This window comes from Bufo gargarizans, chromosome 3 (assembly GCF_014858855.1).
Source record: "Bufo gargarizans isolate SCDJY-AF-19 chromosome 3, ASM1485885v1, whole genome shotgun sequence".
Classification (NCBI taxonomy): Eukaryota; Metazoa; Chordata; class Amphibia; order Anura; family Bufonidae; genus Bufo; species Bufo gargarizans.
The window spans coordinates 194,172,544-194,197,995 of NC_058082.1; the positions used below are offsets into that span (position 1 = coordinate 194,172,544).

Below are 25,452 nucleotides of genomic sequence, written 5' to 3' on the forward strand. Positions count from 1 at the left end.
GGGGAAGGGGGGGAGGGCGCACTGCGCCACCAATGATAATTAACCTTTAATACAGATACAGGAGGCGGGTACCACCGGCACCCGCCTCCTGTATTCGTATTAAAGGTTAATTATCATTGGTGGCACATTGTCCAGACACCTGCTATGCTGGCTGCTTGACTCTGGGAAGGACACGTAGGTCCCTTTCACACGAGCGAGTTTTCCGCGCGGGTGCAATGCGTGACGTGAACGCATAGCACCCGCACTGAATCCTGACCCATTCATTTCAATGGGTCTGTGTACATGACCGTTGTTTTTCACGCATCAGTTCTGCGTTGCGTGAAAATCGCAGCATGTTCTATATTCAGCGTTTTTCACGCAGCCCTGGCCCCATAGAAGTGAATAGGGCTGCGTGAAAAATGCATTGGATCCGCAAGCAAGTGCGGGTGCGATGCGTTTTTCACTGATGGTTGCTAAGAGACGTTGTTTGGAAACATTCAGTTTTTTATCACGCGCGTGAAAAACGCATCAAAACGCATTGCACCCGCGCGGAAAAAACTGAACAACTAAACGCAATCGCAGACAAAACTGACTGAACTTGCTTGCAAAATAGTGCGAGTTTCACTGAACGTACTCTGAACGCATCCGGCCCCAAGCCGCAATGCCCCCGTGTGAAACCAGCCTTAGGCGTAGGAGGCTGATGCCGTTCACTGAGCTCAGCAGTGTATTCCATCCCCCGTCCCGCCTCCTGCTTTAATTAATTCATTGTTGGCAGTGGTGCGGGCAGCTTCAGTGCACGCTCACTTCACTGGGCTCAGCACGACTGCGTCATAGGAGGGAGGGACTCCCTCCTTCCCAACTGTCTGCGTGCACGCTGAGCTCAATAAGAGGAGGATCTAGTATCGAAAAAATGAACATCCTGATACCGAATCAATACTGGCATAAAAGTATCGATTGGGTATCGAAAGTTCGATACCCGAAACAACCCTAGTACAAACAGATGTGCTTATCACTCCTTTCGAATATAAAAAGTTATGAGATATTGGTGCGGGATCCTACCACTCAGTATCAACTGCAACTGTCGATTCTACTAAAGTAGGCGGAAGACAATCATTGGATAGATCGGAATGAGTAGGAATTTCTATTCCCCCAACATCCAAAAATTGCTACCTTCTATGGACTTCCTAAAATCCATAAGGGGTTACATCCCCTAAAAAGGAGGCCAATTGTCTCGGGGGTCGGAAATCTGACTCAAAATGCTGGTATCTACATCAATAGAATTTTATGTCCCTTTTTCCTATCCCTTACTTGTACATACGTGATACGATGGATCTGCTCAATAAGCTCAAGGGTATAGTGGTTGAAGCTGAGGTGTGGCTGGCCTTGATTGATGTTGATGCCCTCTATACATCCATCCCACACCAAATGATAGTGAGGGCTACCAAGTATTTCCTTGATACCAAAAGCAATCACTATCAGGGCCATAATAGTTTTGTTCTTTATTTGCTATGACTTGTTCTTTATAACTATTTTGTATTCGACTCTAAGTACTACCACCAGCTCAGGGGCACCGCTATGGGGAGTCCTTGTGCCCCAACTTATGCTAACTTGCTCCTAGGCTGGTAGTAGGATACAATAGTTTTTTCTGACCAATATGCCAACTGGGTCTCGCATATTTTATTGTGGGTAAGATATTTTGACGATCTTTTGATACTGTGGTCAGGTGAGAAACGAGAATTTGTCGAGGCACTTAATCAGAACAAAATTGGGTTATTTTTTACCCAATGAGATACAGAAAGATTCTATTGCTTTTCTAGATATTCGGTTCGGCTATGGAAAAAAGATAATAAGATTCAGACATCCCTACATCGTAAATATACCTCCACTAACAGTTTTTTGCAATGGGGGAGTTTTCATCCTATTCCATTAAAGAAGGGAATCAGTAAAGGTTAGGTTTTACACTGGCGAAGGAACTCTTTGATTATATTATATAACTAGCTGAAGGACCCTGCTTCGCTCATGTATATTTATATATATCGATTATATGAAATTAAATATATCTATTTCATTTCATGTTTGTGAGTGTCGTTAAAAGATATTAACACTATCCACTATAACAATGACATCTACAGCACCCCGCCCCCTTAACAGTGACCTACACAGTGCCCCGTCCCTTAAAATTGGACCTCTACAGGAGCCCACCCCCTTAACTCTGACCTTTACAGCAGTCTTCCCCTTTAACAGTGAGTTTCACAGCACACCACCCCCTTGACAGTGACCTCCAAAGGGGCCCGTCCCCTTAACAGTGGCCTTTACAGCAATCTGCCCCTTAACACTGACCTCCATAGCAGACCACCCCCTAACTATGACCTCCACAGCAACCTGCCTCTAGGGTTGCCAGAGGTCCAGTTTTAGGCCAGACAGTCCGGCTTTCAGACTCCCTGTGTCCGTCCATGTCCTGCGCCAGATGGAGGACAAGGATGTCCTTTTGAACAGCTCACTTTCAGACAGCAGCACTGTGCTGTGTGAGTGTGATCTGCAGGAAAAAAGTCACCATCCCTGCAACTGACAGAAGTTGATTTTTAACTTAATTCTTTTCAATCCCTGTTGGCTTAGGAGTGGGAGGGGGCATGGCCTAACTGAAGCATGGGCGTGGCTTAGCGTGGCCAGGGGCAGGGTTTTAGGTAAGTCTTTTGAGGGTGGACACATTGTGTCAGGGGTCGTGTCTGGGCTCCTTCCTGCAAGAGTGACGCCCCTCTGGGCACCTTACTGGCTCATTTGCATACCAAATAAACAGGATTTTTAGAGGATAAATACATCTATTGCTGGAACAAAGGCACATCTTAAAATAAGGTACTAAGTGCTATTAGGCCATGGCTTTACTTCAATAGCGATTTTCCTTGTGACAGATTTCCTTTTAAAGCTCTCCTATAGCAGTGAAGATAAATGGCTGGGTTGTTATGGAAACCTGGACTAAAACTGTGTATGTGGAGGCTGGAGGACCTGTGAGCTTCTATTGGCTGATAAGGGTCATGTGACCAAGCTTCTATTGGCTAATGCATTTTTTTGGGAATATCTCAGGAACGGTACGTCCTAGAGAGCTGAGACCTGGTCTAAAACCTTCCCGGACACCTGATGTACCTGTGTGCCAAATTTCGTGATTGTAAATGTGACGGAGCTGATTCCTTTAGCGGACATGCATGCATACATACATACACCCAGCTTTATATATTAGATTAAGTTCACACTAGTGACTACCTGACATCTGATGTCTTTATCTATCAGAACTGTGAAAATGGTTTAATAGAGTGACAGAGCTGCTTTAATAAGACTTGAAATTTAGGGTTAAAGGGAACAATGTTATGGATAGAGCAGGAGGAGCTGAGGAGATTGATATCGAGAAAAGATTCAGCAAAACTTGTAATTTGTACATTTTAAATCTCTGTTCTTTCAATTATTTGTAGTCATGTGGGAGGTCTTATTAAAGGGGTTGTGTCACAAAACCTATTTGTTATTTTTCAAACCTGCAAATGGATCTGAATTCTTTTAAAATTCCATGTAATTAAAAATGTAGTATAGCAGGTGAGCTATAATTTAAACTGTATCTGTATAGCACTGCCTGCTGTGTTTTTTTTTTTTTTTCTTTTTCTTTCTTTTGTTTTTTGTCCATCTCACTGAGCTGGTCAAACATGCTCAGTTAAAATCTTGAAATTCCACCAGATATACATTCTGTTAGAAGCTGTGGCAGTTACAGGCAGAGAGCTGCAGCAGAAAGGACACGCCCCTGAGCTTCCAGGCTGAAGATAATCTAGCAGAGCGCTTCCATTTTGGAAGTGCTCATTAATATAATAGGACTGGGGAATGGTGAATACACTGATCTTTGTGCCGATTGTACTCACCGCTCCCTGATTTCTTCTGCTGGCGCTGCATGCTGTCCTGTGACGATGTAGGTGTGCTCTGTGACCTCACACTGTGTTACATCAGGGCATGGCAGGAGGAGAGCTTAATCTTCCCAATGGCAGTGGTGGTGTCTGCAGCAGGAGAGGGGAGTTGATTAAAACTTGGGGTCTGATCTGAGATATTAAACAGAGGTGCATCTTATCAGCAGGTGCATGAAAAATATGGTATATTCCATCTTTTACCATAAAACTATACCGTATTAGTTTCAGCAGCTTCTCCTGCTCTATGACATGCACTGGATCTTTGTGGTGATAAGTTCCCTTTAAATTATCATTTTTCACAGAAACTTTTAGGTGTCAGTGATTCCAATAACAAAGGCTAGGTTTTCAAGGATTTATTTCTGCTCCAATCACAGACATATTTACTTATCTGAATTTTGTTGCGGTGGTGATAACATCAGATACATTTGTATGTAGTTCCCATGTATGTTATCTATCATTTTTGCCTTCTTCCTGCTGATATACAACATCCAGTATACCGAGGAAGCACAGGCTGAAGATACGACCTTGTGAGTAAACCTTTAGTGGTATTTTTAGGAGTAAGCAAGCTCACGCCATATCCTGTATGGAGTATCACGTGCCCTTGCTGCTATGCGGGCAGATCTCATCATTCACTAATTCTTGTCACACTTTAAAGGAATTGTCCAGTTTTATGATGATAATGTCCTCTCCGCAGGTAAGGTTATCATTATAAGATGATGGGGGTCTTACTCCCGGCATCCCCACTGATCAGTTGTTTGTAGGGGTCACTGTGCTCGTGCGAGCACTGCATCCTCTTGACCGTTTACCTGCACGCCGCCTCCACAAAGCAGACAGGGTGCAGGTGCAGCACCCACATGAGCACCACAGTCCCTTCAAACGATCGATTAATGGGGTGCTGGGTGTTAAACCCCCACCGATCTGATATTGATGACCCATCCAGAGGATAGGGCATCGATATCGTGAAACTGTGACACCCCTTTAAATAACCTTTTTTTTAAATGATTCATCAGATATTTTCTGTAGATTCTGTTGTTTTTAGTCTTACCCCTATTCCCATTAGTATAACCCTCTTACAGTTTGTTAGTTCATCATTGTTCTCTGTCATATACGCCCTTTTGCTTAATACTTCTGGATGCGTTTAAGTGATGACGTCATCGGTTGATCTTCTGTAACTGTGCTAAGAATGATGATAACGCCAAGGTATTATTATATCATGAACTGATTGTGTCATTATAGAGAAGATCCATCCATTAGGTAACTGTTACTGTATGCTTGGTTGTCTCCTCAGGAGCTGACTGGGATTTCATGCCTGAGTGTTGGGGCTTCTTTCTGTGCCAGGAGCTCGGAAGTAGCATCTGTTTTTCTGCATGGAGGTCGTCCAACCAGGATGAAACAGAAGGGAATGATCAGCAGGTGGATGTGTCTGATGTCATCCAGCTTGTCCCTGAAGACCAACCTGATATGGATATACAAGCAGGTAAGTAAATAAACAATTCAATCTATTTTTTATTAAAAACTGCTTTCTGCAGTCAGCTGACATTGAGATCGTTGTGTTCTGCAGGTTTTCAGTGCAACTGAGCAATGATTTCTATAGACAGGACTTCACGCACATGACTGTACTCAGGATCCGTGTCACACAGAGGTTTTTTTTTTAGGGGATCTTTGAGAGGAAAAAAAATGGGATTCAGTGTTGCCAAAGTATTCCTCTATAAAACATATGAAGTGCCTTGTGCATGAGGTCTTATCACTTGAAGAATGAGCATAAAATACAACTTTGTAGATAAACCTTTGTCAGGTTCAATGCTGTTCCCAATAATACAGCGCCAAATAAAAGTAAAATGCAGTGATCTCAAGACTGTGAATAACAGCGCCATACAGTAACCAAGTAACAGTACTCTATACTGCCAACATATGACGCCTGGGGTCACCAGGCAAGTCCACAGCTGGACGCCAGGAAGCCTAAAAGGTCCTTTACACTGCACAATTTAGGAAGGAAGGGTTCCTTCCCAGCAAGCGCCTGCTCATCAGTGCTCGTTCATTACTCCGGCAGATCATCGCTAACGAGTGTTCCTATAAATGCCTGTTAGCGATTATCTGGCTAAAGCTCAGACAATGAAAGGGGCCTTAGTGTGGACTATGCGGGGCTTGTAGTAGAGTCCAGAAAATGGTGGAGACAACTGTCAATTTTATTTTATTTTTTCCTTCCTGCTGTAATGTAGCTCTGAATAAATGCAGTATACATATATTTTTTTTTTTATGAGTCAGAATAACATAAAAAATGAAAGCCGTGATACCACAGCATTCTCCCCCTGGTCCTGTTCTAGCGCTCACCAGGCTCCTGCTGATCGCTCAGCCGATCACTGTCTGCAGTGGTGACCTCCCTCAGCCATTGCCCAGATGAGTAGTAATTTCTTCTGTGTCCAGAGGGAACAGGAATTAGAGACCAGCAGGGGCCTGGGAAGCATCGGAACAGGAGCAGCAGTTGATCGGTGTGTGTAAGCTTAAAAAAATAAAATAAAGATAGTAATATTACTGGTTAAACAACCCCTTTAAGTTACATCAGGTATACAAACCTCCCTGTATATAAAAGTGGCAATGCCATAGTCATGTGCTGAACAGTGCTCGAGGGACAGTTATAATAGGGTTCATCACGGTTCTATCAAAGTTTCCATAATTTTTAATTGCAAGAATAGTTTTACTTTCTGCTCTGTTCTTGATGTGATGGAACCCCTGACCAGTAGTGGAGGGGCGGCCTGACAAGATTAAACATTAAAGGGGTTATCCAATCCCTATAATGACCCCCATATCCCCCCCCCCGAATGCCCAGGCCCCTCCTCTAGAGCATACTTGCTTGCTACCCGACACCTGCTCCCCTCTGGATCGCTGCATGGCCGCGGCTGCATCTCCCCGTCACACAAATCAAAACATCCGGCAACGGCGGGAGCAGCCAATAGCAGGCCGTGACTGTGACCAGCCTCTCTAGTTTCACCTGCTATGTTTTGATCCGCACGACTGGGAGGTGCAGCGGCGGCTCTACAGGGATCCGGAGGGACACAGGTGCCGGGAGCAGGTAAGTATGCTCTAGAGCAGAGGTGCACAACCTGCGGCCCGGGGACTACATACGGCCATGGACACCATTCTGTGCGGCCCCCAACCATCTGGTAGCAGACATGTATGTCTGTCTTGAGGCTGCTCACGTGTATCTTTCATGTATTTCTCCCATTAGATAGGAGTACTAGAAGTGTAAAAATACATTTATGATATATACTGTATGTTCAATATGCCGCCATAAATACAGTATTTCAGTTAGTAATACCCCTTTAAATTTTATTTTCGGCCCTTTGGATTGGTTCAGGTTGACCACGTGGCCCTAACCAGAAAAGGTTGTGCATCCCTGCTCTAGAGGAGGGTCCCGGACATTCTGGGGGTCATTATAGAGACCGGATAACCCTTTAATTGCATTGATGATGCACAGTCTTACACTGGCAGCAGTGATTGACTAGTGTCAGGCTGTGAAGGGACACCCCCCACGTGCTTGTAACATTTTTATTACAGACTGCTGGCAATTCATTCATTACTTCTAGGAGGAATAATAAAGGAATGGCACAACAGAGAGTCATGAGATTAGATGCCTCAGAATTATTACATTGGGGAATACAAGTAGTTACTTAAGCATACATGTCAGGAGAGGCATCATTGTGTGACATGTGCATTGAACATTTTGCGACGCTTCTTGTAATTATATGAGAGCAGCTAGTTGTCAAAACTTGTCTTTAGAGCGACATCATCAACATCCATCTCGAGATGTTCTTATGCATATTACCTGGTCTCAAATAAACATAAAAAATAGTAAATGTTTGATCGGTGCCTTAAGATATACAACAGCGTACAACATTTGCCTGTATATATCCTAATGTTTACGTCGCCATGTTTTTATCTGCCTTGAACTGAATTCTTCTTAGAGGAAAGTAAGAAAACAATCCCATCATTTTTAGCTAGCATCTTCCATTTATAACCTAGACATTGTATGTTTCTGTAGGTACCTAGACAACCTTTAAAGGGGTTCTGCACTTTGTTTTAACTGATGATCTATCCTGTTCACTTGAATGGAGCTTAGCCCCGCCCACACCAGTTGATACTAGTTGTGACGTCAGTGGGGCAGCGGTAAACAGTGAGAAGGCTGCGGCGCTGCTGGAGCGCCGCTGCCTTCTCAAACAGCTGATCAGAAAGTGATGATCTATCCAGAGGATAGATCATCCTTTAAAACATTGTGCAGAACCCCTTTAATGCAATGCTCAGGTGGGCATGGCCACTTGTTACTAGGCATTTTCTTCCTTACATTTGTGCTTGGATGTAAGAAGCAGCGACAACCCCCATCAGATGGCTTAGGACGTTGTTCAATAGTAAATGACTTTGGGTTGTTCAATAACAAAGTCATAAGCTATGGGCAACCTGGCTAATTCACTTTCTGAACGTAGCAGCTTGAGCTCAAGTTCATATGAGGTGAGAAGTTAAGACTTCTCTAGCAAGTATCTGAATTAGACACTGACCTGTTCGGGTTTATTTTGGTACCTGACCTCTGATTCATCACTGCAATAATGAATGATATGGCAACTCCGGCATATGTCAAGGTTTCAGTAGCCCTCTTTCACACGACCGTATGGCTTTTTCAGTGTTTTGTGGTTTGTTTTTCACGGATCCGATGTTCTGTTTTTTTGTTTCTGTTGTGTTTTTGTTTCTGTTCCGTTTTTCCATTTGGCATATGCAGCATACAGTAATTACATAGAAAAAATTTGGCTGGGCATAAAATGTTCAATAGATGGTTCTGCAAAAACGGAACGGATACGGCAGACATACGGATGCATTTCTGTATGTGTTCTGTTTTTTTTGCAGACCCATTGACTTGAATGGAGCAATGGAACGTGATTTGCGGGCAATAATAGGACATGTTCTATCTTTCAACGGAATGGAAATATGGAAACGGAATGCATACGGAGTACATTTCGTTTTTTTTGCGGAACTATTGAAATGAATGGTTCCGTATATGGAAAGCAAAAAACGGCCCGTAAACAGAAGAAAAAAAATGGTCGTGTGAAAGAGTTCTTAGGGTCCATTCACACATCCGTGTGTGTTTTGTTGTTCCGAATTTTGCGGACCGCACATCCCCGGCAATAAATAGAATATGCCTAATCTTGTCCGTGGACAAGAATAGGGCATGTTATATTGTTTTCGGGAACGGAATTGCAGACCCGGAAGTGCGGATCTGCAATTCCGGATCCGGGCCGCACATTGTGCGGCCCCATAGAAATTAATGGGTCCGCAATTCCATTCCGCAAAATGCGGAACAGAATTGCGGACGTGTGAATTGACCCTTATAATGTAAGTGGATCCGACACAATGATATCATTCATTTGATATAGTTTGATCTACAATGAGATTTCCATGTAATGTGTTCTGAGAAAAAGCCTGTAGCAATGTGTGTCCTGTATTCAAAGCTTATTCTTCCCACCCTGCCGATTCCCTGGACAGAATGACATGCCCTGGGATAGGAATATGATAGCGACGCCTCACATTTTTCTTGTAAGATGACATATTCATTATGATGTTACATAATAATCTCCGTATTGTGGTCTTCGTGTCTGAATATCAGTGTCATCAACGTTCTCTCAGGATGCCTTATATAACGTTACTATTGGAAATGCTTTTTTTTTATTTTTATACTTTTTCCTTTTTACAATCTGATAATGACTATTCAGAGCGGTGACGGCTCCTGTCATCAGCTCGTTAACAGAATACATACTGCTGGAAATATCATCTATATTGTGCTGATGGTGGAGAATTTGTAACGCTGATTCCAACGAGAACATTGTCTGGGGATTGCATGCATTTTGCCAAATAGTGGCTGTAATGTACGTCGTCATTTCATAGGAAATCTCCACCCAAAACACATTAAAAGAAAAAGTTAACTTTCAAAGGTAGTAGTCAGGAAGAAGGCACTAAGTGTGGTGAGAGGATCTACTTCAATGCACTGTTAATGGGAAAACTACAAAATGTTTTGGGTGGAATTGTATGTGTGTGTACGGGTACCTAAGGAATAAATGTGTAAGGGCACATTTACTAAGACTAGTGTTCCGTACAGTCTTCTGGAGCAAGAGGCGCCAAAATGTGTTGAGAAGTATGCCTCTTGGCATGTGATCTGACTGCCCATGCCCCAGTAGCGGCTATGAGCTGGCATAGATGTCAGCTATACGTTTCACTCTAGATTCTGGCATAAATTAGTGTTGAAGTGTAAAAAGTCACAGATTAAAGTACTTAAAGGGTTTCTGTCATGAGAAGTAACGTTATGTAGCTGACTGACATTAGCGATGTGCAAATGTCCGCAGTACATAACAGTGTGCTTTATAACTCCCTGCCTGCCGCCGTTCTCTTAAAATAAAGACATCCAATATGCTAATGAGCCTCTAGATGCTATTAGGGCGTTGCCTCAGCACCTAGAGGCTCTAGAGTACGCAGGAGCGCATACTTCACTCACTGCGCCTGTGCCGAATACTAAACAGGCGGCGCAGGATTTACAGGACACTGAGGAGAACTCAAAAGTCAATCAACTGGACCTGGGCGTGGCAAAGTGTGCGTAGACCGAGCCTCTAGGTGCTGAAGCAACGCCCTAATAGCACCTAAAGCCACATTAGCATATTTTATGTCTTTATTTTAAGAGAACGGCGGCAGGCAGGGAGTTATAAAGCATACTGTTATGTACTGCGGACACATCGCTAATGTCAGTCAGCTACATAACGTTACTTCTCATGACCGAAACCCTTCAAGAATGTGGTGCATATTGTATGCGCTAGAATCTGGGCTCAATTTGAGGAAGTATTCTGGAGCATTTTCATTAGTAAATCTGCCCCATTGTTTGGCCTCTTTAAAACTATACTTGCTCCATCCATCTGCTTTTAGCATGTTCTTTTGAGAAGGGGTCTGTGGCCTGAAAAAAACATGAACAAGGGTCCTGTGCGCCTGCTGGCATTCTGCAGAACACAGTGATGATTAAATCTGCAAGATGGCACAGAGATAAGCGAGCATATTAACTTGAATCAGGAAGGTCATTCATATAATTCATGCCTGTTCAGCGTCTCCTTTCATCTTTACAAAAGTATTATTTGCCTCTGCAGTTCATCTTACTTTAATTTGGTTCTAATTATATCATTATATGTTGTCTTTCTGTGTTCATCCTGCCTTGGACTATGACAGAAGATAATAATAAAAAAAAAAGGAAACAAAAAAGTGCCTGTGTAGGTAGTGCCTGAGGCTTTTTAGGTCTACAGTCGTGGCCAAAAGTTTTGAGAATGACACAAATATTAGTTTTCACAAAAGTTTGCTGCTAAACTGCTTTTAGATCTTTGTTTCAGTTGTTTCTGTGATGTAGTGAAATATAATTACACGCAGTTCATACGCTTCAAAGGCTTTTATCGACAATTACATGACATTTATGCAAAGAGTTAGTATTTGCAGTGTTGGCCCTTCTTTTTCAGGACCTCTGCAATTCCTGACTGATAGCAACCCATTCTTTCATAATCACTTCTTGGAGTTCGTCAGAATTAGTGGGTTTTTGTTTGTCCACCCGCCTCTTGAGGATTGACCACAAGTTCTCAATGGGATTAAGATCTGGGGAGTTTCCAGACCATGGACCCAAAATGTCAACGTTTTGGTCCCCGAGCCACTTAGTTATCACTTTTGCCTTATGGCACGGTGCTCCATCGTGCTGGAAAATGCATTTTTCTTCACCAAACTGTTGTTGGATTGTTGGAAGAAGTTGCTGTTAGAGGGTGTTTTGGTACCATTATTTATTCATGGCTGTGTTTTTGGGCAAAATTGTGAGTGAGCCCACTCCCTTGGATGAGAAGCAACCCCACACATGAATGGTCTCAGGATGCTTTACTGTTGGCATGACACAGGACTGATGTGAGGGCTCACCTTTTATTCTCCGGACAAGCCTTCTTCCTGATTCCCCAAACAATCGGAAAGAGGCTTCATCGGAGAATATGACTTTGCCCCAGTCCTCAGCAGTCCATTCACCATATTTTCTGCAGAAGATCAATCTGTCCCAGATTTTTTTGGAGAGAAGTGGCTTCTTTGCTGCCCTTCTTGACACCAGGCCATCTTCCAAAAGTCTTCGCCTCACTGTGCGTGCAGATGGGCTCACACCTGCCGGCTGCCATTCCTGAGCAAGCTCTGCACTGGTGGCACTCCGATCCCGCAGCTGAATCCTCTTTAGGAGACTATCCTGGCGCTTGCTGGACTTTCTTGGATGCCCTGAAGCCTTCTTAACAAGAATTGGACCTCTTTCCTTGAAGTTCTTGATGGACCTATAAATTGTTGATTGAGGTGCAATCATAGTAGCCACAATATCCTTGCCTGTGAAGCCATTTTTTTGTAACGCAATGATGGCTGCACGCGTTTCTTTGCAGGTCACCATGGTTAACAATGGAAGAACAATGATTTCAAGCATCACCCTCCTTTTACCAGGTCAAGTCTGCCATTTTAACCCAATCAGCCTGACATAATGATCTCCAGCCTTGTGCTCAACATTCTCACCTGAGTTAACAAGACTATTACTGAAATGATCTCAGCAGGTCCTTTAATGACAGCAATGAAATGCAATGGAAAGTTTTTTTTGGGATTAAGTTAATTTTCATGGCAAAAAAGGACGATGCAATTCACCTGATCACTCTTCATAACATTCTGGAGTATATGCAAATTGCTATTATAAAAACTTAAGCAGCAACTTTTCCAATTTCCAATATTTATGTAATTCTCAAAACTTTTGGCCACGACTGTATTACGTCAGTCATTGGCTGGTCTGTTACACAACTTTATATGTTTCCACTTACTGTGTTTTACATGTACTGGTTGTGCACTTTTATAGTCTAGTTTTTATACATGCTGCTGTGTGGTAAGCACTGAGCAGATTGGGGCAGATTTACTAATACACTACGTGCAGAATTATTAGGCAAATGAGTATTTTGACCACATCATCCTCTTTATGCATGTTGTCTTACTCCAAGCTGTATAGGCTCGAAAGCCTACTACCGATTAAGCATATTAGGTGATGTGCATCTCTGTAATGAGAAGGGGTGTGGTCTAATGACATCAACACCCTATATCAGGTGTGCATAATTATTAGGCAACTTCCTTTCCTTTGGCAAAATGGGTCAAAAGAAGGACTTGACAGGCTCAGAAAAGTAAAAAATTGTGAGATATCTTGCAGAGGGATGCAGCACTCTTAAAATTGCAAAGCTTCTGAAGCGTGATCATCGAACAATCAAGCGTTTCATTCAAAATAGTCAACAGGGTCGCAAGAAGCGTGTGGAAAAACCAAGGCGCAAAATAACTGCCCATGAACTGAGAAAAGTCAAGCGTGCAGCTGCCAAGATGCCACTTGCCACCAGTTTGGCCATATTTCAGAGCTGCAACATCACTGGAGTGCCCAAAAGCACAAGGTGTGCAATACTCAGAGACATGGCCAAGGTAAGAAAGGCTGAAAGACGACCACCACTGAACAAGACACACAAGCTGAAACGTCAAGACTAGGCCAAGAAATATCTCAAGACTGATTTTTCTAAGGTTTTATGGACTGATGAAATGAGAGTGAGTCTTGATGGGCCAGATGGCTGGATTGGTAAAGGGCAGAGAGCTCCAGTCCGACTCAGACGCCAGCAAGGTGGAGGTGGAGTACTGGTTTGGGCTCAAGCTCAACTCCCAGTCCTACTGCCAGTTTCTGGAAGACACCTTCTTCAAGCAGTGGTACAGGAAGAAGTCTGCAAGGTAAGAAAAACATGATTTTCATGCAGGACAATGCTCCATCACACGCGTCCAAGTACTCCACAACGTGGCTGGCAAGAAAGGGTATAAAAGAAGAAAATCTAATGACATGGCCTCCTTGTTCACCTGATCTGAACCCCATTGAGAACCTGTGGTCCATCATCAAATGTGAGATTTACAAGGAGGGAAAACAGTACACCTCTCTGAACAGTGTCTGGGAGGCTGTGGTTGCTGCTGCACGCAATGTTGATGGTGAACAGATCAAAACACTGACAGAATCCATGGATGGCAGGCTTTTGAGTGTCCTTGCAAAGAAAGGTGGCTATATTGGTCACTGATTTGTTTTTGTTTTGTTTTTGAATGTCAGAAATGTATATTTGTGAATGTTGAGATGTTATATTGGTTTCACTGGTAAAAATAAATAATTGAAATGGGTATATATTTGTTTTTTGTTAAGTTGCCTTATAATAATGTACAGTAATAGTCACCTGCCCACACAGATATCCCCCTAAAATAGCTAAAACTAAAAACAAACTAAAAACTACTTCCAAAAATATTCAGCTTTGATATTAATGAGTTTTTTGGGTTCATTGAGAACATGGTTGTTGTTCAATAATAAAATTAATCCTCAAAAATACAACTTGCCTAATAATTCTGCACTCCCTGTAGTGTCGTACTTTGCACTTAGAATCTCAAAATACGAATTGCCGTCTTACTATTAGACAAATTTACTATTCTGGTGCATATGCTAAATCCTGCTCCCAGATTTAGACTAGAATTCTGTTTGTGCGCCAAAAATTTGTCCATACACAAGAATTTGGTCTGTGCATCAAAAATGTATACACCACAAATTTTGTTCATGAGCCAAATTGTGTAGTCTAATTTTACGCCACCTATAAGTTGGCGTAGTTTCATTCCAAAAGTGTTGGCACCGGGGCTGCATTTAGGTTACACCTTTTCCTGTAAAACGTGGGTTGCTGGTGGCTCACCTGACCAATACAATGTCTAGGTGCTCTAGGTTTAGACTGATTCACCCAATCAGAGAAGGGAGGTATGCAATAAAAGTTGTATAACTATTTTTTCGGTTTTCGTTATACACTTTTATTGAATACCTTTTCCTGTTAAGCTACGCCCCTTTGTCGTGAACCCATACCCATTGTCTGATAAGGTGCATGTTGGCGCACGGAGCTGCATTTAAATCACGCCCTTACCCGTAAAGCCTCGCCCCTTTATCGTGAAGCCACACTCCATGTCAGATGAGGCGTAAAATGCTTAAAAAGGTGTGTAAAACAGTTAGTAAATGTGATCCAAGCATGCAGCCAAAGAACTGGCACAATTTCAATAGTAAATCTGCCCCATGTTGTCCATCCACACCATCTGCCATCCTCACCATTATGATAAAAAAAACATATGCAAATGAGACAAAACTAACCAGACATTATTTGCTATCTGTTCTATGACATCTAAAGCTTTATTTTTTGGCAAAGCAGGTTTTCCAGAACTAACACATACAGTATACTGTGGTGAGCAGGCGGACGCAGCTACAGGCTGGAGCAAGGTTTTTTAGTTGTTGTTTTTTTTACACTAGTACATTCATATAGCAGTATACATGGACAACTCTGCATCCTCTCATCTCTCTGAGACCACGTTTAATGGACAGTATGGGACATTTTTGTCCGTAAAGCATTCATTTATAGATAGTTTTCTTGCCATTGTTTAAATTGACATCTCCGATGTGCAGTTGTTTTGCTTCTGTGTCACCGGATGACATTTCTGGCAAGTTAATTTTTAGCATAGGAACATATTGTAGAATCGGCAGCCATATCAATATCTACATCATCATTATTGGGTTGAATAATGTATGGATATAAATAATATATATATGGATATTGATTCCTCCGGATGGAAGAAGGTACAGGTAGGTGTCATGGTGGCACAGGAGCAGAGCAGCGGCAGGCTTCAAATCTGAAACATACTAAAATACAAGTCAATTCGGGGAGCAGCTCATGAATTTGTCAGGTTCTTCTCCACAGAAGACTCCTCTCTTCTAAGTTACATACAGCAGTGGTCCCCAACCTTTTTTGCACCAAGGACCAGTTTCATGTCAGACAATTTTACCAGGAACGGGGGGCGGGCTTAGGTCTTGGGTGAGGCTTCGGGGGTGGGCGGGGCTTAGTGGGTGATGGTCGGCGCTGACTGATTCACGCGCATAACAAAACACAAGGTTTATGTTAAAATAGATAACTATTACATTTATTATTAAAATGTGGCTCAAAACTGACTAGGGTCTCTGCTGCACTGCTGATATTTTCAAGGTGACATGGAAAAGGAACTGCAGGTCATTCTCCCACTCACTCCCTCAGATACTATCTGAAACTGGATGCCGACACCCCCCCCCCTTCATATTAATTTCCATTGGTGGGGCAATGAGACCTAACCAATCCCTCCCTCACTAGCCCTTTTCAGCTTTCATATTGGTGGCAGTGGCTGGCCGGCATCACAATTGGAAGAAAGGAACACTCTTTTTCCGACCCGCTGTACGGCCGCACGCTGTGTGTGATATGCGCGTCGGGCACGCATGCGTCTGGCGCAGTGGCGTAACTAGAATTAATATGGGCCCCAGGGCAACCTTTGAATTTGGGCCCCCCCTGTGGCAATAATACCCATGAGCACCACCGTGCCCCTCATGTGGCCGACGTGGTTGTTATTGCCAAAGTTTTGTCAGGTCGCCCCCTTTCTCACTATATTTCATTTTGCCCCCACTCCTATATATTTCATTTTTTGCCCCTCTCTGTATATATTTCATTTTCATTTTGCCCCCTCATTATTTGCTGCCCCTGCCCTCATATGGCCGGCGTGGGCCCCCCTTTCCGAATTCAGACATTAGTGCCGGTTATTATAATGTGATATGATATTAGGGCAGGGGCAGCAAATAATGAGGGAGCAATATGAAAAGGAAATATATAGAGAATGGGGGCTAAATGAAATATAGGTAGAGAGAGGCCACTGACAAAACTTTGGCAATAATAACCCAGTCATAATTGCCAATGTTTTGTCAGAGGCCCCTCTCTACCTATTTCATTTTGCCCCCATTCTCTCTCTCTCTCTCTCTCTCTCTTATATATATATATATATATATATATATATATATAAATAATTTCAGTTTTTGCCCCTCATTATTTGCTGTCCCTGCCCTGCCCTCATATGGCCGGTGCAGGCTCACCCCTTTCTAAATTCAAACATTAGTGCCACTGATCATCTGCCCCCCGTACTTGCAGGCTGTGGCGGGCTTCAGTTCCATGCGCAATCCCGTGGCTCTGCCTGCGGCGCACCGCCGTGTCATTCCAGCAGTGATCCCGCGACGCGAGACCCGCCGCAGCAGGAGGTCACGGGTCTCGCGGGATTACAACAGGTTATGCAGCGCAGGCGCACTCAAAATATAGGGAGGGCCCGGCCGCCGCACTCAAAAAAAGCACTTGCGGGGCCGCGGGCCCTCCCCCTGCTCTGGCGTCTCCCCTCCGCCCTGCCCTGGCGTCTCCCCTCCTCTGTATGGCCGCGGCCCGGCAAACAATCTTCCGCGGCCCGGTGGTTGGGGACCGCTGATATACAGCATGAAAAAATAAACTGAGTAAAGATTGCTGAGGTACATGGGGTCATACTACATTGTACTAGGGTTTTAAGGTACAAGATATCTAATACAATACCCGAGCCTATGCTATGTAAGAGGGTCATATGCTGGTGATTGGTGTTGAGTGAATCGAAGCATCTGAAGTGGAATCCGATCCAAAGCTTAGGAAATATTTGATTTGTCACTAATCCAAATCGCTTTGCACTTTGTGGAAATGAATCAATTTTCCTAAAATGATGGCTGAAAAAAAAGAAATATATATATATATTTATACATATATATTACACTCCCTTTATCCACTTCTTTGCAGAGAGGCCTTCTGTGCCTTTCTTGATTGAAGAAAACCAGCCAAACTACGTGTGACAAGCAGGAAGACATCACGACATGACCATGCTGGTCAAGTGATGTCATCACTGATGACCTCACTGTGCGCAACCAGCGTGATCACATGGTGACGTCTTCACGCTCACCGCAGGTCCTTTGGTGGGTTTTCTTCAAGACAGGAGCGGACGGCCTCTCTACAAACGGAGTGGATGAGGTGAGTATAATTTTTTATTTATTTTTTTAAGCCCAGATTAACTCCTGAGCACCTGAATGTAAGTCTCAGATACTGAGATCAGTGTTGAACGAGGCATCTAAGAGATTAAATGATGGGGGCAGCGGGGTCGCCTATCCCCACCATTGTGTCTGCTCCATACAATGAAAACCAATTTGTGACTAAGTAACAAGTTGAATTTCTTGAACTAAGTTCGGCGAAGCTGCCAAATTTTTCAAACCTTCGCTCATCTCTACTAGTGATGATTATGTGGGGGTGGATTATACTCTCTCCCTATGCCAATAAGTGCATGTTTGACCACTTTGTTTCTTCCAGAACAAGGAAAATACAATTTTGTATTTTGTTTTTTCAAAAACTTACATTGTTAGAGGTATGCTTTACAAACTTTTTAAACTTCTGAGTCTTGCAGCCAGAAGTGGTAGAGAAGGGCTGTAGAGAACTGGCTAGTGGAGGCCCCTATACAGTATTGCAGTGCTTGAATCTGATTATTTGAACATCCACTTTGGTTAAATGGGTGATATGGGTTTGGACTATTAATGGTCTATCGTTAGAATAGGCCATAAATATCAGATTGGTGGAGGTCCAGCTCTCATAACCCCTGCCGATCAGCTGTTTATGTGAGTTCTGCAGCTTCTTCAATGTTTGCCCCTGCCTTCCTACATGCATTCTGTCTTAGTAGCAGTGGTGCAGGGTATAGCAGCTTCATCCTACTCAGTTGAAAGGGACAAAGCTGCAGTGCCCTGCACCAGTGCTGCTATATGTACTGCAATCACCACAGCCCCTTCCAACAGCTCATCTGCAGGGCTGTGTATACAATAAATATCCAAGAAACTGCGCACTAACCGCACCTGTTAACCCTGTGGTTCCCTGCTAAAGATGATCGCAGATATACAACCACTTAAATTCAAGATAACCTTGCTTCTGGTTCTGCGGCGTATACACTTTTTCTTATATGCAGTGCTAAATCCAGGGTATATCGGGTCAGCTTCTATACTAAGGAGCGTGCCCCGGCCAGTGTTAAAAGCTTGCGCTCTCGTGGAGCCACAAGTGACATCACTGTTTGAGCTACAGATGGCTGCGTGTGCCAAACTTCCAACGCAGGGCTGCAAAGACTTAGTCTATTGCCAGTCTGATATTGATGACCAGTCCTAAGGTTAGGCCTTCTTCTAATCCCAGAAAACCCACTTATTCCTCATTTTATAGTAATGGGTTTACATCATGAAATACAGCATAAAACGCAGTACTTAACATCAGAGTGTCCACAAAAAATAATCAGCCAGATGGTTCTCTTAAAAACCCCTGCTAAGTACTGACATGTCAGTAGTTGCTTAGGCCTCTTGCACACGGCCGCTGTGGTTCTGCGGCCGTATTGCGGGCCGCATACAGAGGTTCCGCAATACACAGGGCACCGGCCGCGTGCATTCCGCATCACGGATGCAGACCCATTAACTCGGATGGGTCCGCAAATCCGGAGATGCGGTGCGGAACGGACGCACGGAACAGAACTCCACGGAAGCACTACTCCGCCAAAAAAAATACAACTTGTTCTATCTTTTTGCGGAACAGACGGATTGCGGACCCATTTAATGCACGGAACGGAACCACAACGGCCGTGTGCAAGAGGCCTTATACTGTATGGTTCTTCCCCTCCTATTGCTGATCAGTGGTGGTAAAGTGTTATTTGAATTGTTATTGAATTACTACTACCATTTTTGCCATCGCCACCACTTACATCCTCTCCTTGTACTACTTTTTAATGGTTAACCAGCTTCTTCAATAAATGCTGGGCTGCCACCTCACTCCTTGCCTGAGCTTAGGTTCCTAGTAAATGTGTCCTATCTGCCGGTTTACAGAGCTTCTGCCTGTTTGGATAGTTTCATTGCACGAACTCTGCCTGCCTTGACCTCTGCCTTCTTACTGATTACGAGTATTGGCTGACCCCTTGGTGCTTTGCACTGGTGGTCATGTATGGTATACTGATATGCTACCAATGTAGTCAGCCAATAATGCTTAGTGGGGAGGACTGAGCAGCATGCTGGAACGGAGGGGGTTCGGGATGGTGAGTATATATAATTTTTTCTAACCGTTTTCCTGCCATTTATTTAAAAAAATTTTTTAAAACTTATTCAAATGTCCCTATTGTGATTGGGTAACAATGGGTTCATGTGTCATGTCTTTAACATATGAAAGTACACTGTATAAACAGTTTTGGGACACATCTCTTGCCTACTGTAGTCAGATGTTTCCTTCAGCCCCATTTCCACAGGTGTATAATATCCAGCCTGTAGCCATATAGTCTGCCTTTACAAACATATTTGAAAGAATGGGTTGTTCTAAAGAGCTTTGAATTCCAGCATGGTACCAGTTAATAAAATGTCTTCCCTTCTAGATATCTCACAATCAACTGTGAGTGGTATTACTGCAATGTGGAAGCGTTTATGAACCACAGTAACTCAGCCATGAAGTGACAGACCATGCAAAGTTACAGAGTGGGGTCGCCAACACTCTGATTGCTCAAAAACTGCAGAGTTACAAACCTCCTTTGGCACATTAACACTAGGAGATTTGTGGCATGGGTTTCCATGGCCAGGTAACTGCATGCAAGCCTTACATCTCCAAGCACATCGCTAGGCATCAGAGTGGTGTAAAGCACATCAACACAGGAGCAGTGGAAATGTGTCTGTGAAGTGATGAATAATGCTTCTCTAACTGGCAGTCTAATGGACGAGTCTGGGTTTGGTGAATTCTGGGGGAACGTTACCCGCCTGACTGCGTTGGGCCACCTATAAAGTTTGATAAAGTGGTTATCTTTCAGGGGTTGGCCTAGGCCTTTTGGTTCTTTTGAAGGGAAATCTTAATGCTTCAGCATAGCCAGACATTTTGGGCAATTGTATGCTTTCAGCTTAGCTGAGTTCACATCACTGTTCAGCCTTTCCGTTCTCCTGCTCCGTTATAGGAGCAGGAGAAAGGATCGATTTGGCACAAAATATGGGGTCCGTTAGGTTTCCGCTCAGAGGAAGATTTTTGAAGCGGAGACAAAAGTCCTGCGTGCACAAATTTTGTCTCCACTCCAAAATCATCTTCTCAGCGGAAACCTAACGGACCCCATTATAGTCTATGGGGTCCGTAGGCCCCGTTTGGGTCAGTTATGTGCCGAATTCGTTCTCCTGCTCTTATAAGGAGCAGGAGAACGGAAAGGCTGAACGCTGATGTGAACTCAGCCTTAGTGGAAACAGTTTGGGGAAGGTTCATTCTGTTCCACCATGACTGTGGCCCAGGCACAAACCAAGGTCCATAAAGTCATGGTGTGGAAGAACTTGGCTAGCCCTCACAGAGCGCTAACCTCAACCAAAATGAATAGTTTGTCCAACATATCTCGTCCAACGTTAGTGTCTGACATTATTAATGCTCTTATGGATGAATGGGCAAAAATTGCCACAGACCTCTTGTAGAAAATATTATGTCATTAAAGCTCCTGAAGGTGCAAATGTGTAGGTGTTGCAATGCCTTTGTCCGTATAGTTTGATTCCAAGTGTTCTCATAAAAATGCTCCTGTGATATAGTGCAGTCATTTCTTGAATGAGTTCATGGAAATAAATCTCTGTGACTTATGTTTCTGGCAAGATGATAATGAAGCAATCTCTAAGGACAAATAGTATTTCTAAGGAACTCTTCTCTCTATGGATTTCTTGGTTGCCTTGTTAGCCAACTGAAATGTCTCTAGGGTGGCATAGTGCAAAAAGAAGAACGTTGCATGACAAGCATCTTCCACGGATCGATGAAATGTATATTTTCAGAGATAATTTTCCAAAGAAATGACAGCTGGCTGATAGTTTTTGTTTTGTGTTTATCCAGTTTACTTGGGTAAGCTGTACACTGCTCCTGCTGATTACATTTTTTTTTTTTATTTCATCTCATGAATAAAATAAAAATAAAAATAAATCCTGAATAATACACACCATTATTATAGCTATGTCAGTGCCAAAAACGCTGCTTTACAATGCAATTTCTCCATATTTTTTTTTACTCGCATATCTGGAGAACCTCTCCATTCCCTCTCTGGAAACATTGCCCCAGATTTATCACAGTGGCTGATGCTGGATGATACATTTATCATACCTTTAGATTGTCTAGTCCAACTTTACACTTTTGTGGGTTTAGTTGCCTCTAGCAACAAGTTTCCACCTTTAAATTTAAAAGAGGCCACGAACAAAGCATCAAATGCGGATGCGAACAAGCCCATATCTATTATTAGGGTAACTTCACACATTTCCAGGACTACATATCTGTCCCATACATCTGAATGGGGTTGTTTCTGCAGCATGTGCATTTTTACAAGCACCATTTAGATGTATGGAACAAATGCACAATTCGGCAATTGATTTTCTTGAATATGCATAGTGATTGTCACGTGCCAGGGGTCCAAGGCAGACGTCCGGGACGTCAGGGAATCGGTTACAGGTGAAACAGACTACATGGTACAGCGGTTATGGACCCACTGCACCATTGACTGGCAATACTCTGGAGGGGGCGTGACTAAGCAACACCTGGTGTTCACTAGAGCCTCCGATGGGGAGGATAGTCTTGGGCCGAAGGTAGTTACCAGGGGTTACTCCAGAGCGTAAATCCAGTCAGTGGCAGCTGGTCCAGACAGACCAAGAGGTACCTGAAATAGGTACCGGCAGGAAGCATAACATACAAGACATGACACAAGGCAAGGTAAAAAGCATGGTCAAGGCATAACAAGGTACAGGACATGGATGAGGAATGGCATGGAACAAAACAAGAACAAGTCATAGCAAAATACAGGACATGGATGAGGTATGGCACGAAACAAGACGTGGGCAAGACATAGAGACAGAAAATGGGCATTCCCCCTCTGGGGAACACAGGAACCCTCTTCCAAAGGTAAGACAGAAACAAGGCAAGGCAAAGAACAAGACACGGACAAGGCAAGGCATAGAACAAGACCTGGACAAGGCAAGGCATAGAACAAGACCTGGACAAGGCAAGGCATAGATAAAAAAAATGACATAAACACTATACAGGACATGGAACCTGAGCACAGACATTTGATGCAAAACCATCAACAACACGGAGAAGGGTAAATGGAAAACCCCCAGGAACAGAAGCGAGGTGCTAACCTAGCAGCATAGCATGGACAAGGCATGGCATGGTACAGGACCAGGGCATGGCATACGTGTAGTACAGAAAATCCTGAATTAACAGAACTGACCACACTGCATACAGTCAAGACGAAGACCCCCCCCCCCCCCAGAACCACAGGACTATATAACTGGATAATAAGGCACCTGGAGAGCCACACCCATGCACAGCAGACAGGGGAGTTAACCCCATCAGAACCAAAACTCATAGCAGCATACTGAACCGGGCGTTGCCCCTGGCAACTGGCACCACAGACAAACAGAAGCATCACGGGGAAACAACCCTCCTGTGACACCGCAGAGACAGAGAGAGTAACCATACACAGACTGTTCACAACAGACCCTGCAGCCAGCATGCAGCCCCTAGCAACTGGCCTACACAGGATTCAGCTTGCAGCCAGTACGCAAGGGCGCATGCAGCCAGCCTACACTGAAAAGGTCGCCATTAACTGCACTGTGACAGTGATAATGTGATTTAGACCACTGCTGGTTTCCTACTGATCTTCATGTATTGATTTGGGACTCTGGGGGAAAAAAAATTAGACTTTGATATTTCGGACAGTTAAGCAAATATTTGTTTTTAACAGCACTGCTACTTATGGCTCTTCTCTTCTTTAGAAACCCTAGTAGTAAAGCAGTACACCAAGTGACAGGTCATTCTGCTAGTTTATATATAACTAGCAGAATGACCCGTCTTCGCACAAGTATAATTCAACTGTTTCATTTAATGTTTGTGTGTGATTTAAAAGATATCCACAGTGTCCCCCATAACAGTGATCTCCACCCCTTTAACAGGTATTTCTAAAGTGCCCCACCCCCTCTTAACAGTGACCTCTACAGTACCCTACCCCCTTAGCAGAGACCTCTACAGTACCCCACTCCCTTAACAGTGACCTCAACAACGCCCCCACCCTCTTAGCATTGTCCTCCACAGTGGCTTGTCCCTCTACAGTGCACCACTTCATTTACAGTGACCTCCAAAACACCCTGCCCCCTTAACATTGAGCTCCACAACAGTCTGGCCCCTTAACAGTGACCCCCCCCCCCCCAGCACCCTTCCTGCTTAAAATGTGACCTCCACAGCACCCCACCCCTTAACAGTGAACTCCACAGCACCCTGCCCCTTAACATTGACCTCTACAGTGGTCAAACCCCTTAATAGAGACCCTCCACAGCACCCCGTCCCCTTAACAGTGACTCAACCTTAAGTGACCTCCACAGTGGATCACCTCCTTAACAGTGACCTCCACAGAGGCACGCCCCCGTAAAAGTGACATCCACAGTGCCCTGCCTCCTTCAAGGCTATAGACGCCTTTGTGCACTAAAAATCTATAAACCCATATCTTACCATAATGCAGCACATAATAAAATTGCACTTGTTTGTTTACTAGTATCAACTTTGCTTCACATGCACTCAGAAATGCTCTGATATGATTTTTGCTCACTGCTGTCATCTGTGAGAATCTGTGGGCGTTCCTGTTGATTTCACATGCACCAGCACAAGCTCTGCTGCCCCGCCCTCACATCCTGTTACACAGCACAGCTAGCACTCGCTTACATATAGGCTGCTGAAACATGTAAGATTTAATTTTATCATTACTGATTTTCTCACTACATGCACTTTCTTGTGAACACAGTATTTGTGTGCAGTTTGCACAGTGAGCAGTCACTTTTCCCACACAGATTAGTACAGTGACGACACACAATGCTATGTACACATATAAGTACACAGTCGGGGAGATTTATCAAAACAAGTGCAAAGGAAAACTGGCTTAGTTGCCCATAGCAACCAATTAGATTCCTCCTTTCGTTTTCCAATGAAGCTGTGAAAAAGCCAGGTATTAATCCTAGTTTAGTTTATCTAAGCTGGAATGGATTATTCCAGCTTAGCTCCCCCTCTGTGGAGGTGTGGACTGTTCCCACATCCTGCAGTTTGGGTAGAGAAGGAAGTTAGAGTCAGTGTAGCCCACCCCCTGCTAGGGGTAGGGTGTGTGTAGGAGATACCCTGCATAGGGAATAAAGCCAGGATCTTGTCTCAGCTGAGACATTGATCATATTCCCAGACTGAGACATGCAGCCTCAGCTGGATGAGAAGAAAGCAGACAATCTCCAGAGTTCCAGGAAGAAAGCATCCCCTGAGAAACTATCTGTGAGTAAAGTCCAGAGACCTAGAAGAAGCCATATCCTCCTCAGCTAGTCCGTCCCTACAAAGCAGAAGATATAGAAAAGCGCTGAAGATTAGTTCCTGCCACAGTTACATAGCTACCATGCAGACAAATTATTCTGCAAGCTCCAGATTTAAAGTGCAAAAGATGTATTCCTGCCAATGATTGCCAAAACCTGCTGGGACCAGAGGCCAAAGCT

At 43.7% G+C, this 25,452-nt stretch overlaps 1 protein-coding gene across 5 annotated transcripts in view; it reads left to right on the plus strand.

Moving 5' to 3' along the window:
* MCF2L (MCF.2 cell line derived transforming sequence like) overlaps nucleotides 1-25,452 on the plus strand; it is a 315,580-nt gene that overhangs the window by 12,856 nt on the left and 277,272 nt on the right. For all 5 annotated transcript variants that reach the window (XM_044284023.1, XM_044284027.1, XM_044284026.1 and 2 more), the window contains exon 2: nucleotides 5,209-5,397. In XM_044284023.1, the coding sequence (XP_044139958.1) occupies nucleotides 5,226-5,397 (172 nt within the window). In that variant the 5' untranslated portion in view covers nucleotides 5,209-5,225. The remainder of the gene's footprint in view (nucleotides 1-5,208; nucleotides 5,398-25,452) is intronic.